Genomic DNA, 12,120 nt, shown 5'->3' with positions numbered 1-12,120 from the left:
TGTAACTCTTTATGGAGTTAGAAAGCCTCATCTTTCTCCCTCAGGGGAGTTGGTACTTTCAATCTGCCAACCTTGCGGTTAGCAGCCCAACCAGTAACAACGGTGCCACCAGAGCTCCTATGTCCATCAAAAAACATCAACAAATGAACAGAACAAGAAACCCCCACCGATTTGGGCAAATATTTGGCAATATGTATCAGATAAGGAGCTAATTTCAAAAATCTATAGAAAACTACAACATCTTAAGAAGAAAAATTACAAATAACCTAATTTTAAAAATGGACACAGGAGACCAAGTGGCATAGGGGGTCTATGCTCTAGGCTGCTCACCACCCAGAAATGGACGTAAGACACGAACAGTGAAAACCAGTTTACGAATCTGATTCCAAACAGTCACCAGCCATATGAAGAAATGATGTCATGCGCCATAAAATAAATACAAATTAAAACCAAAATGTGATACCACTGGACACTAACACTCAGCAAAATGTTAAAAAGCAAACAGTAATACTAAATGCTGAAGAGGATGTGGAAAGATTGCAATGCTTATACACTGTTGTACAACTATGACAAACAGTCTGGCACTTCCTTAAACAAATGCAAATACAATTACCCTTAGGATCCTGCAATCTCTTTACTGGGTATATACCCTAAAGAAATAAAGATCAAAACACAAACACCTGTGTTTATCGCAGCGTTTCCTATAATAGCAAAAAGAAAGAAACAATCACAAACCCCATCTGCTCAGACAGGGATAAGCAGACTCGGGTGCAGACACCCAATGGGATATTGTGCAGCCATCAAAAAGAATGACCAATCTGTCACACAGCTCACAAGATGGGCAAAACTGGAGGACATGACGCTCAGCAAAGTTAGCCAATCTCATAAAGATCAATATCCCATGACAGCATTATCATGAAGGGAAGAACATGGTTTTCACATCAAAAGAAAAGACTCTGGAGATTATGATTAGGCCAGAGCCAGGGCGGGCAGGAAGAGGGAAGAGACAAGGAGGTAAGGGGGAAGGTGCGTGGGGAGAGAAAAACGAGGAGCAGGAGGAGGCGTTGGAGGAGGAGGAGAAGGGGGAGGAGTGGGAGGAAAGAACCTCACACGGTGAAGTGACCAGAATCCCATCACTGTTGTGACAAGATGCAGAGTGTGGTTTTCTCTGTATGTGTCACACTCTACAAATAACAGGCGGACAATAATACAAAGATGTACCAAATTTAAATGTAAAAGAGAGAGGGAAGGGCCACCCCCCTACAAGCCCTGCAGATTCCTTACCCATCAGACCTTCACGCTCACCTGGGTGGTTATAAAGGGAGGAAAAAGGTCAATGGAAACTGCCTTAAGTTGTTTCATGGCACCTTAGTTAGTTCCAAAGAATTGTTTTAAGAAAGCAACACGTCCGTGCCTGTCAGGTACAGCGAGGACTGGCGTTGCTGTCAGTAGCTGCCTTCGAGTTGGCCCACTCCCACCGACTCCTGACAACCCAGCACAGCTGAATGGCATGCTGCCCGTCCCTGCAGCATCCGCACGAGCAGCTGCAAATCAGACTGCTGTGACGCAGGGGTTTCTCGTTGGTGGATTTTCAGAGCTCAATTGTTCAGCCTGTCTTCCTAGCCCATCTGACCCAGGCAGCCCTGCTGAAACCTGTTCAGCACCAGGACAACACACAGGTCTCCACCGACAGCCTAGTGGCAATGGCGAGTGGGCTGCATTCGCAGGGTTTATTTAACAACAGGGTCTGACCTGGCGTTGGGAGCTGGGACAAGCTTCCCCACGGAAGGCATGGTTAAGCTTGCAGGTACAGGATAAGGAGGTGTTAACTAGGGACGAAGGCAATGCAGAGAAGAAAGGAGAGAAAAGCCAGCCTGAGTCAAGGCCAGGAGATATTAGATCAGCACTTCTTAATCTTGATTTGCGAAACAAATCCTCTGGGAATCCTCTTAAGCCTCAATTCCTGTTCAGTGGTTCTGGACTAGGGTCTGAGATTCTGGTTTTCCTAACCAGGCTGCTGGTCCCTGGATCACATTTTGTGTCTTCAGGATCAAGAGGATCTGCCAGCAGTGCAGAAAGGCCAGAGCAGGGGCACCAACTGCGAAGGCAGCTAAGGAAGCCAGAGCCTTTGGCAAGGGCAGGGCTGGATGGCACCAGTCTATGCTAATGACCCAAAGGAATTCCATCTAAAAGGACCGGGACAAGGAGCCATGAAGAGCTCTGTGGCTTTGTTCTCCTGAAATAACCTCCTTGGAGTTGTGTTTTCCCTGGGAGACAGCCCTTTGCAATATCTAAAGTGTGAGCGAGAGCAAAGGTGTTTATGGACTTCAGGGCTTCTAAGAGCCAATAAAGCCCAGCTCCTGCATCTCAGACAGCCCATTAACAACCCATGTTTATTGGTTAAAGTCCTCTGAACTTAATATGCCTTTGTCAGCAAAAGCAATTGATCTTGGCCGCTTAATTTGGTTGGTTTTACAGACTGAAGACTTGCCACTCTTTGAAGGGCATCCTACAGCTTAGCTATGCTCCTTTCAGGGAGCAATTTCTAAAGACGCTGGGCCCATTGGGTTCTTAAAATAGCTGGGTGAAAAAGAACATGAACTTCTCTCGTTGGCATTTTGGTCTTAAGTCTTACATTCATGAAGACGTCAGGTTTTACAAAAGTGGTGGTGCCAGGGACTGCCTTTCTGCTCCCAGGTAATTTGACTGAAAAGGGACAGGCAGAACCATTGGAGTTTAGTCTCTGGCACATGATAAAAACTCAAGCTCAGAGCAAAAAGATGCAAGTGAGTGCATCCATCAATGCTCAGTATTTCTAATACCTTATTCTTTGCTTTCCGCCTTAGGAAAGGGCCATGTTCTTGCCATTTTCAAATAAATGTAGGGCGTATTCATGCGGAACACGTCACATATAGAATACAGTCTAATATGACTCAGACCATGATAGGGAGCCACTCAAGGAACTACTCACTCTGCTGATTAGTCCTGGAGAAGGAATCCCTCTGGCTTTCTTATTTATATAGTGGGTAAAAGCGGATGATGTTGTTTAACAAGTGAGGGTAGGGCACTAAATTGTGTGAGTCATGATGAACTTCACAGCTACACATGCCAAACACTCTGCTTCCAGAACGGTAAGACTGAGAGGTTGTAAGATCCTCTGCAGATATCTTTAAGCATCCACATGTTCTCCACTGTCTGGAATGGCACATATACTGTCGCAACTAAAATTGAGGCTATCAAGTCAGATGTGCGGTATCCAGGCTCAATCAGGTGACTGTCACTCTATCGGTTGGCTTTCCTGTCACTACACCATCAAAGCGCAAATCGATCGATGTTCACAAATGATGGAGGGCACAGCCAAAAGGGTTAGTCATGTGGTGTGTTCAATATTCACTTGCACCTGGGGAACACCTTGCAGAGCTACATCATGGACACTACGGATGCTTCAAAGAGGTTCAGCCTCTTGAACGTGCTTCTTCAAGGCAGACAGTAATCTAAACGAACAACAGCTTATCTTTCTCCCAAGTAAGAAAGGCCAATGTTTTAGGAGCTCGTTTCCACAGAGTGGGAGAGAAGGAAACACTTCATTTCATTGTCATACACCAGCAATTTGACAAGGTGTGTCCCATGTCAGCATTTTTATATGCCAGTTAGTGACATTGACCATGGTGGGTGCCCATCCCCGCTATTTATTTCCAAAGCTCTCCTATCACCCTTCCTAAGCAATACCTCCTCCTCTTCTCCTCCCTGCTGCCTCTGAAACAGATTCAAACACCACACCCACTACCACTGAGTCCATCTCCACGCATAGCAAGCCCATAGAAAATGTCTGAGACGCAGGTCCTCACAGAAGCAGCAGCCTCGGTCTGGCAGCTCCACGGGAATGTAGTCAACACCGCAGAAACACGCAGGCCTCCCTGGAATTGTGTGGTGGCGGAGCCTCAGGTGCACTGGCTGGGAAACAAGCCTCAGCCTCCTCCATGGAAGAGGGATTCGACTTCTGTTCATATGTATTATGCAAATATAGATGAATATTTCCATATTCTCTTGTACATATAGAAATACAAGTACGATGTATTCAAGTAACCATTCTTACAACTGTCTGGGAGTAGTTGGGGTGTTTTGGGGGGACCTCTTATCATTAGTAATATATACCACCTTGTTGCAGAGTATAATTAGCTAATAGTATTATTCTCAAATGTTCACTCAGTGTTTTTAAGTTTGGATTCATAAATACAAAAGCAAAAAACTGAACACACACCCACATACACACACATACACATACAACACTGACATCAAGTAATTCCTGGCTCCTAGCTACTCTATAGGATTGAGTAGCACTGCCTCACAGCACTTCCAAGGGTAGGAATCTCTAAGGGGCAAAATGCCACATCTTTCTCCCTCACAGTGGCTGATGGGTTCGAACCGCTGGTCTTTCAGTTGGCAGAAGAGTGCTCTACCTACTCTACTACCAAGATTCCTTTTATAAAACCAAAACCCAAGCCCACTGCCATCTAGTCAATTTTGACTTATAGAGACCACACAGGACAGAGGAGCGCTGCTGCTTAGAGTTCTCAAGACTCAAGTTTTCACAGGAGGACACAGTCTCATCTTTCTCCCAAAGAGAGGCTGGTGGGATTGAACCACTGACCTTGTGGTTAACAGGCTAATGCATAAGCCACAGCACCTTTATAAAGACGTTAGTAATAATGAAAACAAACAAACAAAAGTCAGAGCTGACTTAAAATGGAGTTGTGGAAATGAGACTCCTGCCTGAGTTGGGACAATCTGTACATTCAAATAAATGTATATACAACTAAAGATCCTATACAGACTATGTTTATATATCTACATACTATCTTATTGTTTTCCTTTGTATCAAACAGAAGCAAGTTATTTTATTAGGGGTATTCAGAACATTCATGGAAACATGGAGCGAAAAGATAATGGAATTTTTCCAAGAACTTTTTGAAGCCCACTCTTAGACAGCCCTTGTTACATTTGCAAGGGGAACCTCCTGCCCGCCATTCTGCATGTCCCTCCCTGGGACCTCCTAGGTGCAGCATTTGGCTCCCGTCTAAAGCCCTTCCCAATTTTGCCCTGTCACTCAGCAAGATGGCACCTCACACGTCCACATGCTCCTCTGTGTGCCCAAACCTGCAGGCCTGCAATCAGGGCGACATTGGCAAAGTCTACACCTCGGTTCCAGGGCCAGCCTTGCATTTGGAACACTCCATTAGAAGGCAAACATCTCCACAGGGACCATTCGTGAGCAAGAAACACTGCTAAGACAGTACTTTCTTTTCCCATGTATGACATCAAAAGATAGCAATATGAAAGGAAACTTAAAACCAAGTTTACACTCAAGGACCCTCCACCCAAGCAAGTGCTCCATCGGGGGGACCGGTTCACTCCAGCCCAGTCTTGTTGAAAGGCAGATTCTGCGACTAGCATCTACAGTCTAGAGCAGAGATGCAAATTCTCAGCAGAAGCTAGAACCAGAACAAACCAGTCTGAAGCCCTATCAGGAGCATATAGTAACACAGGCCATCCATTAGCCACTGCTGCTCAATCTGACAGTGGCAGCACGCAAAGTACAAAGAAGGTAGAAATTAGAAATAGAAGAGAGGACACACATTCTAGATCCGCAGAGAACTTGCTTCGCAGGGAAGTTTGGGCATGCTTGGGTTTCCTTTCTCTAATGAAAACGGGAGACTTCCAATGGCCACCAAGTATACACAGCTGCCCCGGGACCTGCAGGTGAGCTTCAATGCGGGGACATTGTGCTTAAGAAGATGTGAAATGTGAAGGCCGTGAGAACTGTCAAGCCTGTGGCTGCTGTGCATGTAATGTCTGTGCTTATTTCCAGTCCCAGCATCACAGAACTTTATGTGACTGTCACAGGTACAACTGTAGGGATTGCCCATCCTCCTTGTCACCTTCTAAATTCCCTCCCCAAGGAGGCCCGGCTGTCCATACTGTGGCGTGCCTGAAGACAAGTCTTTCAGATGCAGATCTAGAATTTCCTACTGACATGTGCTTTGTTTTGCTTCGATGGACTCCTCCAAAAATAATACATAGAAAACAAAAATCAGAAAGCTTTTAAAACTATAAGATGGAAGAAATAAAATTGAGAAAGGAGCAACGTTCAACCGCAAATTGTTTCATTTTGAATATTATTGAGCCATAACTTGCATGAGAGAAAAAAATGGATTTTGAATCTGAAGGGGCAAACTCATACTCCTCTTGATTAATAAAATAACTTCGTATTATACATACATATACAAGTATATATTATAATTTATATACTATCATATTATTCAGATGGCCTGGTGGCATAGTCGTTATGTGTTGGGCTGCTAACCTCAAGGTCAGCAGTTCCAAGCCACCAGTTGCTTCTCAAGAGAAAGATGAGGCTTTCTATTCCTATGAAGACTTATAGACTCTGAAACTCATGGGGCAAGTTCTACCGTTTTATAGGGTTGCTATGAGTCAGAATCAACTCGATGGCAGTGAGTTTATCATATTATTAAATATTATATATTATACATAAGTTAAAGATCAATGTGTGTCTCTCTCCTTTCACTTCTTTTTAGGTTGTGTGAGCATGAAAAGGGGAAAGGTTTAAGAAATACACGAAGAGAAAAGACAAATGCTATGATTCCTGATGATCCATATGTGATTCTGGGTTGGTGAACTTAGGATGTTGGAGTCCCCATATCTCCATGGAAACAGAAAGTCTCCTCTTTCTCCCTCAAAGTTGCTGGTAGGCTTGAACTTCTAGCCGGGTGGTTAGCAACCTAATATATATCTCACAGCACCACCACACCACCAGGGCTCCTATATTTGTGAATGTGTGTCTGTATAATGATAGATAGATAGATGATAGATAGATGATAGTAATTATATCTAATATGAAATTATATATAAATATTGATGCATACTGAGACACAAATGACTTGGGAAATATATGTTCTTTAGTACAAAGTTTTAAAAGCTTAAATTGATTATGGTTGTGCTAACTCTACTCAAAAAGCAGTTGGTTAAGATTCCCTCTATGCCCTAAGAGATTCCCTAACACCATATTCACCACCAGTACCAATGAAAATTGAGATTTAAAATGCATTAGTAGTGCGATGTAACAACAATGAAAAATACAACTTTCCTCTACTTCCTAAATGTTTCATCCCCGTTCCCACTACCATGACTCGAATTAGACCTTGCAAGTCTGGCTAGACCAGATGATGTACACTGGTACAGATAGGAAGTGAAAATACAGGGAATCCAGGGTGGATGAGCCCTACAGGACCAGTGGTGTGAGTGGTGAAACAGGGAGGGTAGAGGGAGAGTGGGTAGGAAAGAGGGAACCGATTACAAAGAACTATATGTGACCTCCTCCCTGGGGGACGTACAACAGAAAAGTGGGTGAAGGGAGACATCGGACAGGGCAAGATATGACAAAATAACAATTTATAAACTATCAAGGTCTCATGAGGGAGGGGGGAGCGGGGAGGGAGGGGGAAAATGAGGACCTAATGCTGGGGGCTTAAGTGGAGAGAAAATGTTTTGAGAATGATGAGGGCAGTGAATGTACAAATGCGCTTTACACAATTGATGTGTGTATGGATTGTGATAAGAGTTGTATGAGCCCCTAATAAAATGATTTTTTTTAATCCTTTGTGTATAACACACGTAAATGCCTTCTGTTTTCATTCCTAGGCCTCCGAAGACATTTCTTAAGACTACAGATTCAAAGTCAGCACCCCTTAGAAGGGCAGGTCAGTGTTTTGTCTCAGTGATCTCTACTCTGTTCTAGTTCCATCGTTTGCAGACCATTTCTTCCTGTCCATTTCCTCCAAGTGTAAATGACCAGCTTCGGACCAAGTTCTGGCCCCCTATGGAAAACATGGAGGCAAGCTGTCCTGTTGGCCGCATCTGCTTCCCATTTGACAGTATGAAGGATTGAATAGTGGCCTCAGCAAGAAGTTGCTCTGCCCCAAGGAAAGATGAATTCAGGCTCTTCCCAAAGAGGAAGACAAGGTCGGGGAAGGTCAGACTCTTCCTTTGTTCTTCAGACCAGGGGTCTCCATCTGGGGGTCCTTTCGACCCCAGGATACATGTGATGATGTCTGGAAACGTTTCTGATTGCCACGCTGCAGAAGGGGAGTCTACTGCTGGCACCTGGCATCCAGTGGCTAGAAGCCAAGGATGTGGCTAAACATCCTACCGTGCCAGGGCAGACCCACCACAAAGGAGTACTCATCATCACTGCCTCAGAGTGTCGAGCACTCCCCTGGTGCACATCAGGAGGGGAGAAGAGAGAGAGGTGGCCGGGAGGGGGGTAGTCTTTGGGAGTCCCAACAGCAGCTGACCCAGTGCAAACACCCGGGTGACTGCCAGGGCAGAACTTACAACACACGAACATCTGGTGCATTTGTTCCCTTCCGGCTGAAACTCCTCCCCTTCTTGGTACTGCACACCCTCAAACACACAACCTAGAAGGCAAAGAAGGATTTAGAATTCAGACCCCCGCCTTCCATCAGGTAGGCAGGCACAAATGTTCTATCCCTGCTCCTCCGCCTCCCATCCCCCACCTCCACCGGCATTTGGGTGCAACACCTTCTTTGAGTCAACGGACAAGATTATGTCATAATAAGAAATCAAGTACAGACAACTGACATGGATTCAGCAACCCCAAAGATGCCAGTGTAACGAAGGTGGTGGAAGCGGGGTCAGAGCAAGGGGGAGCAGTCCACTTGTGAGTCATGAAGTATGTCTACAGAGCTGCATCAGGATCTTCTTGACCACGGCCCAGAAAGTCAGATCCCAGACCAGTCAGAGAGGCTAACATACAAGCAGACAGGAGAAGGTGAAGGCCAAATTAAATTGGTCTTCAGAGAGGGCTGCTTCTCGATGAGTACCCAGGAGTTGCCTGCCTCTCTCCAGTGCTTGGTACCGTGAGTCTCGGTCTTCACTGTGATCCTTCAGAGCAGTGGTTCCGATCACTGATTCCAGAGATGAGGAAATGGTGCCTCAGAGAGATAAAGGCACTCACCAAAGCAGGCAGAGCTGATGATCTACCTTGATTGAAACCCTCTCCGCCCCAGCCCCTGCCCCCAGCCCAGGTGGCACTGTGGAGAGGGCCAGACGTGGACACACGATGGAGCAAAGGCAGGGTCAGATGCCCCACCCCCCCAGGGTTTCACCAGGGTTTCAATCTGATCCTGCTAGCTTTAAAGTGGCTGTGACCCTGCCACGTGTGTTAAACAAACGGGCCCTAACAGTTGCTGTGCATCATACTGGGCACCGTGGCACTGCTTTGGAAAGGGGTTACTCGAGACAACAGGATAATTCATGGCTCTGCCACACAAGCACCTGAAGTATGAGCTAGCCAGAGACCGCTGGTCACAGAGGCCAGGTGAGAGCTGGTAGATAAGGACAAGGCCAGGGCCATTCTCACAAAGCCCTGTACCAGGGCATCTGGAGGCACTTTTCACATAGCAGACAGGTCTAGGAGCAGCGCTGCTGTCAGGAAAGGCGCCAGAGGAAGCTCTCAGAAAGGATTGTTGCGTGCCCTGGAGAGCCAACGTTCAAGACCTGCTCATGCGGACAGCCACCCAGCCTTCAGAGCAGCAGGTTCCTGACAACAGGAACACCCAGTTCACCCTGATCTGACCGCTGCTCCTGCTCTTCTTACAGCTGAATATAGAGACCAATCTCAAAGGACACGCCAGTGGCTGCTATTGAGTTAAACGTGAAGTGCCCTTCAGAGCCATCGCCCTTCAAACAGCCCTTTCACGGAGGCTCTTCCGTTCTTCTAAATTTGTCAGCACAACTGAATCCAGCATACAGTTTGCCCGAGAGATCCCTCGAAAGAGAGGAATTGTTACGGGGACTTCCAGGTACAACCTTGAGCAAAGAGTCAGAGAAAGGAAGGAGCAAACAACCAAGAATGCCCTGAAATCTGTTTAAGGAAGAAACTGGCCACAGACAGTCCAGGTTTGTCATTATGAGGAATGCCATTCCACAATCAGTGACAGGTGCCAGTCCTGGGGAATCACCACGCAAAATGCCCCAAGGCTTCCTGAGCCTGTCCCCAGGCCATCTTGGCGGAGGCCTCTCTCCCCAGACAGAGGATACTGCATTGTGGATGGGCGCCATCTCAGTCCTCCGCTTGGCTTCACAAAGGCTGCCCTTGAGAACTAAGGAGAGGTAGAGAAACTCACACTGGGGACACAGTGTGCCCAGGGTGCCCTGGTGTTGGGAGAAGGGCTGCATGTGTGGCACTGGCAAATGAACTTTTCAGATGGGTGTTGATGGGTGAAGACAGAATAGGACCTTGACACCAGTCTCAGCTTGGACCTCGGATGCTTACGCATGCTGCCCGTGCATTCTTCCTCCCGGTGTGAGCTACAGGCCCCAGCCAGCTGCTCCATGATGGTGAGGAGTGCGCCCCACCGTGTGCAATGGGGAAGCTCAGCCCTTCTCTTCATGGGACCTTAACAAGAGGACAGGCCAGGAAGGAAGTGTCCCAAGAAGGCAGCTTCAATTGCTGACGCAGGTTAGCTCTGCCCGCGACTTGTGTCCCTAGAGTTGAACAGCCTAAAAGATGGGGTCACGTCCTCAGGATGGAAGACTGCTATTAACTTCAGGAGCAGAGGGCAGCAAGAGCTCCATTTGTTACAGCTGTTCCTTTAGGGGGGTCGTGTGGTTGTGGTAAACCTGAGTGGACTTAGAGAAGGGTCACTGGTCTGGCACCTACTCCATAAGAAACAAGGGGTGCAAGGGGAGGCTGAGAAGGTGGCAGCCCACCACTGTGTAGTGGCTGAGCTTTCTCACCGGGAGATTCACAGAGATTCACCTCGAAAGCAAAGAGTAGTTTCTGTCCCCTCACCGGCGGTGAGTGAAGCACTCGGGGTAAACACCCAAAGCACAGAACATCTGTCTGAGGCTGTCAGCCAATGGCTTAAGGGGTCCGAAGGAAGCTCTCACCTCAAATTGCCCAGGCTGGTACCTAAGGGCACGAAAAGATGGCAATGGCCTTTTGTCATCCTGTCCAGAAATGTAAGCGGAAGCTCTCCAGCCACTCAAAGGAAAGGGCTTTGCTGTCAGGGAGGGAGTGGGCTCTCTGAAAAGGGGCTGTTTGTCCAGCTTGTTGCTCCACACAGAAAACCGAGACCAGCACAACTCAAAGCTCAATTCACGCAGGGACACAGTTCTCGGTTTTCAGAGAACATCTGGTCACCTCATCAGCAGCACAAGCTCTGGCCAAGGCATTGCGATCTGAAGTAGTAACAGGACATTTCTGGAAGCAAGGGAAAGCCACGACATTTCCTTCCAAAATAAGCATTACCTGTGGCCCGGCGGAGTGGAAAGCAGGCCTCTGGAGCCTAGAGATTGCCCATGCCAAGACCTCCAGCACTTTGCATTGAGGCTGGGCACAGCGCGCTTCTACGCACAGGAGCTAGCACGCTGAGTGCATTTAGGTACAAGACACAGCGTGGACACAAGGGCTGGGGGGAAGGAAGAGGGTACGGTCATGTATTCTTGAGCGAACTCACAGCGATTTCAACAGTGGAAACCTGAACCAAGGAAACGACTAGACGTTTCTCGCCCGAGAATGTTACCTGGACACGTGGGGCAGCAGGTCCCCAGATGCTTGGACGGGTTCTTACAATGAACGACGCAGCGCACCTCCGCTTCCGTGATGACACCTTCCTGGAAAACAGAATCCCGTGAGAAGAGTCAGCCCCCGGGGCCGCTTTGGGAAGGTAACCAGGCTTGGGAGAGGCGCCCCTGACACAGAATGTGAGAACGGAGGGAGGGACCGTGTCCAAAAGCACGTGGCATACAAGCGAGGCAAGACTGCCACCCACTCCCCCGGAATACCACTGGGGAACCAAGGGTGCAATCCCGTGCCTGGCTCTTATCTTTTTCCTCTTCTTCTTTTTTTTTTTTTTAAATCATTTTATTGGAGGCTCCTACAACTCTTATCACAATCCATCCATCCATCCATCCATCCATCCATCCATTGTGTCAAGCATATTTGTTCACTTGTTGCCATCATCATTCTCAAAACATTTGCTTTCTACTTGAGCTCTCGGTATCAGCTCCTCATTT

General features: G+C 47.2%; 1 protein-coding gene across 1 annotated transcript in view; it reads right to left on the bottom strand.

The window, feature by feature from the left end:
- BMPER (BMP binding endothelial regulator) overlaps nt 1-12,120 on the bottom strand; it is a 290,926-nt gene that overhangs the window by 208,036 nt on the left and 70,770 nt on the right. The window contains exons 5-6 of the mRNA XM_004702768.2: nt 11,628-11,718; nt 8,413-8,495 (exon numbers count right to left, since the gene is read on the bottom strand). Coding sequence (XP_004702825.1) covers nt 8,413-8,495; nt 11,628-11,718 — 174 coding nt within the window. The remainder of the gene's footprint in view (nt 1-8,412; nt 8,496-11,627; nt 11,719-12,120) is intronic.

The sequence above is a fragment of the Echinops telfairi genome, unplaced genomic scaffold (genome assembly GCF_000313985.2).
Source record: "Echinops telfairi isolate 266 unplaced genomic scaffold, ASM31398v2 ScPeMD7_23;HRSCAF=83, whole genome shotgun sequence".
NCBI lineage: Eukaryota > Metazoa > Chordata > Mammalia > Afrosoricida > Tenrecidae > Echinops > Echinops telfairi.
The sequence above is the reverse complement of the archived record's forward strand: the minus strand, read 5'-3'. Positions and strand labels throughout refer to the sequence as shown.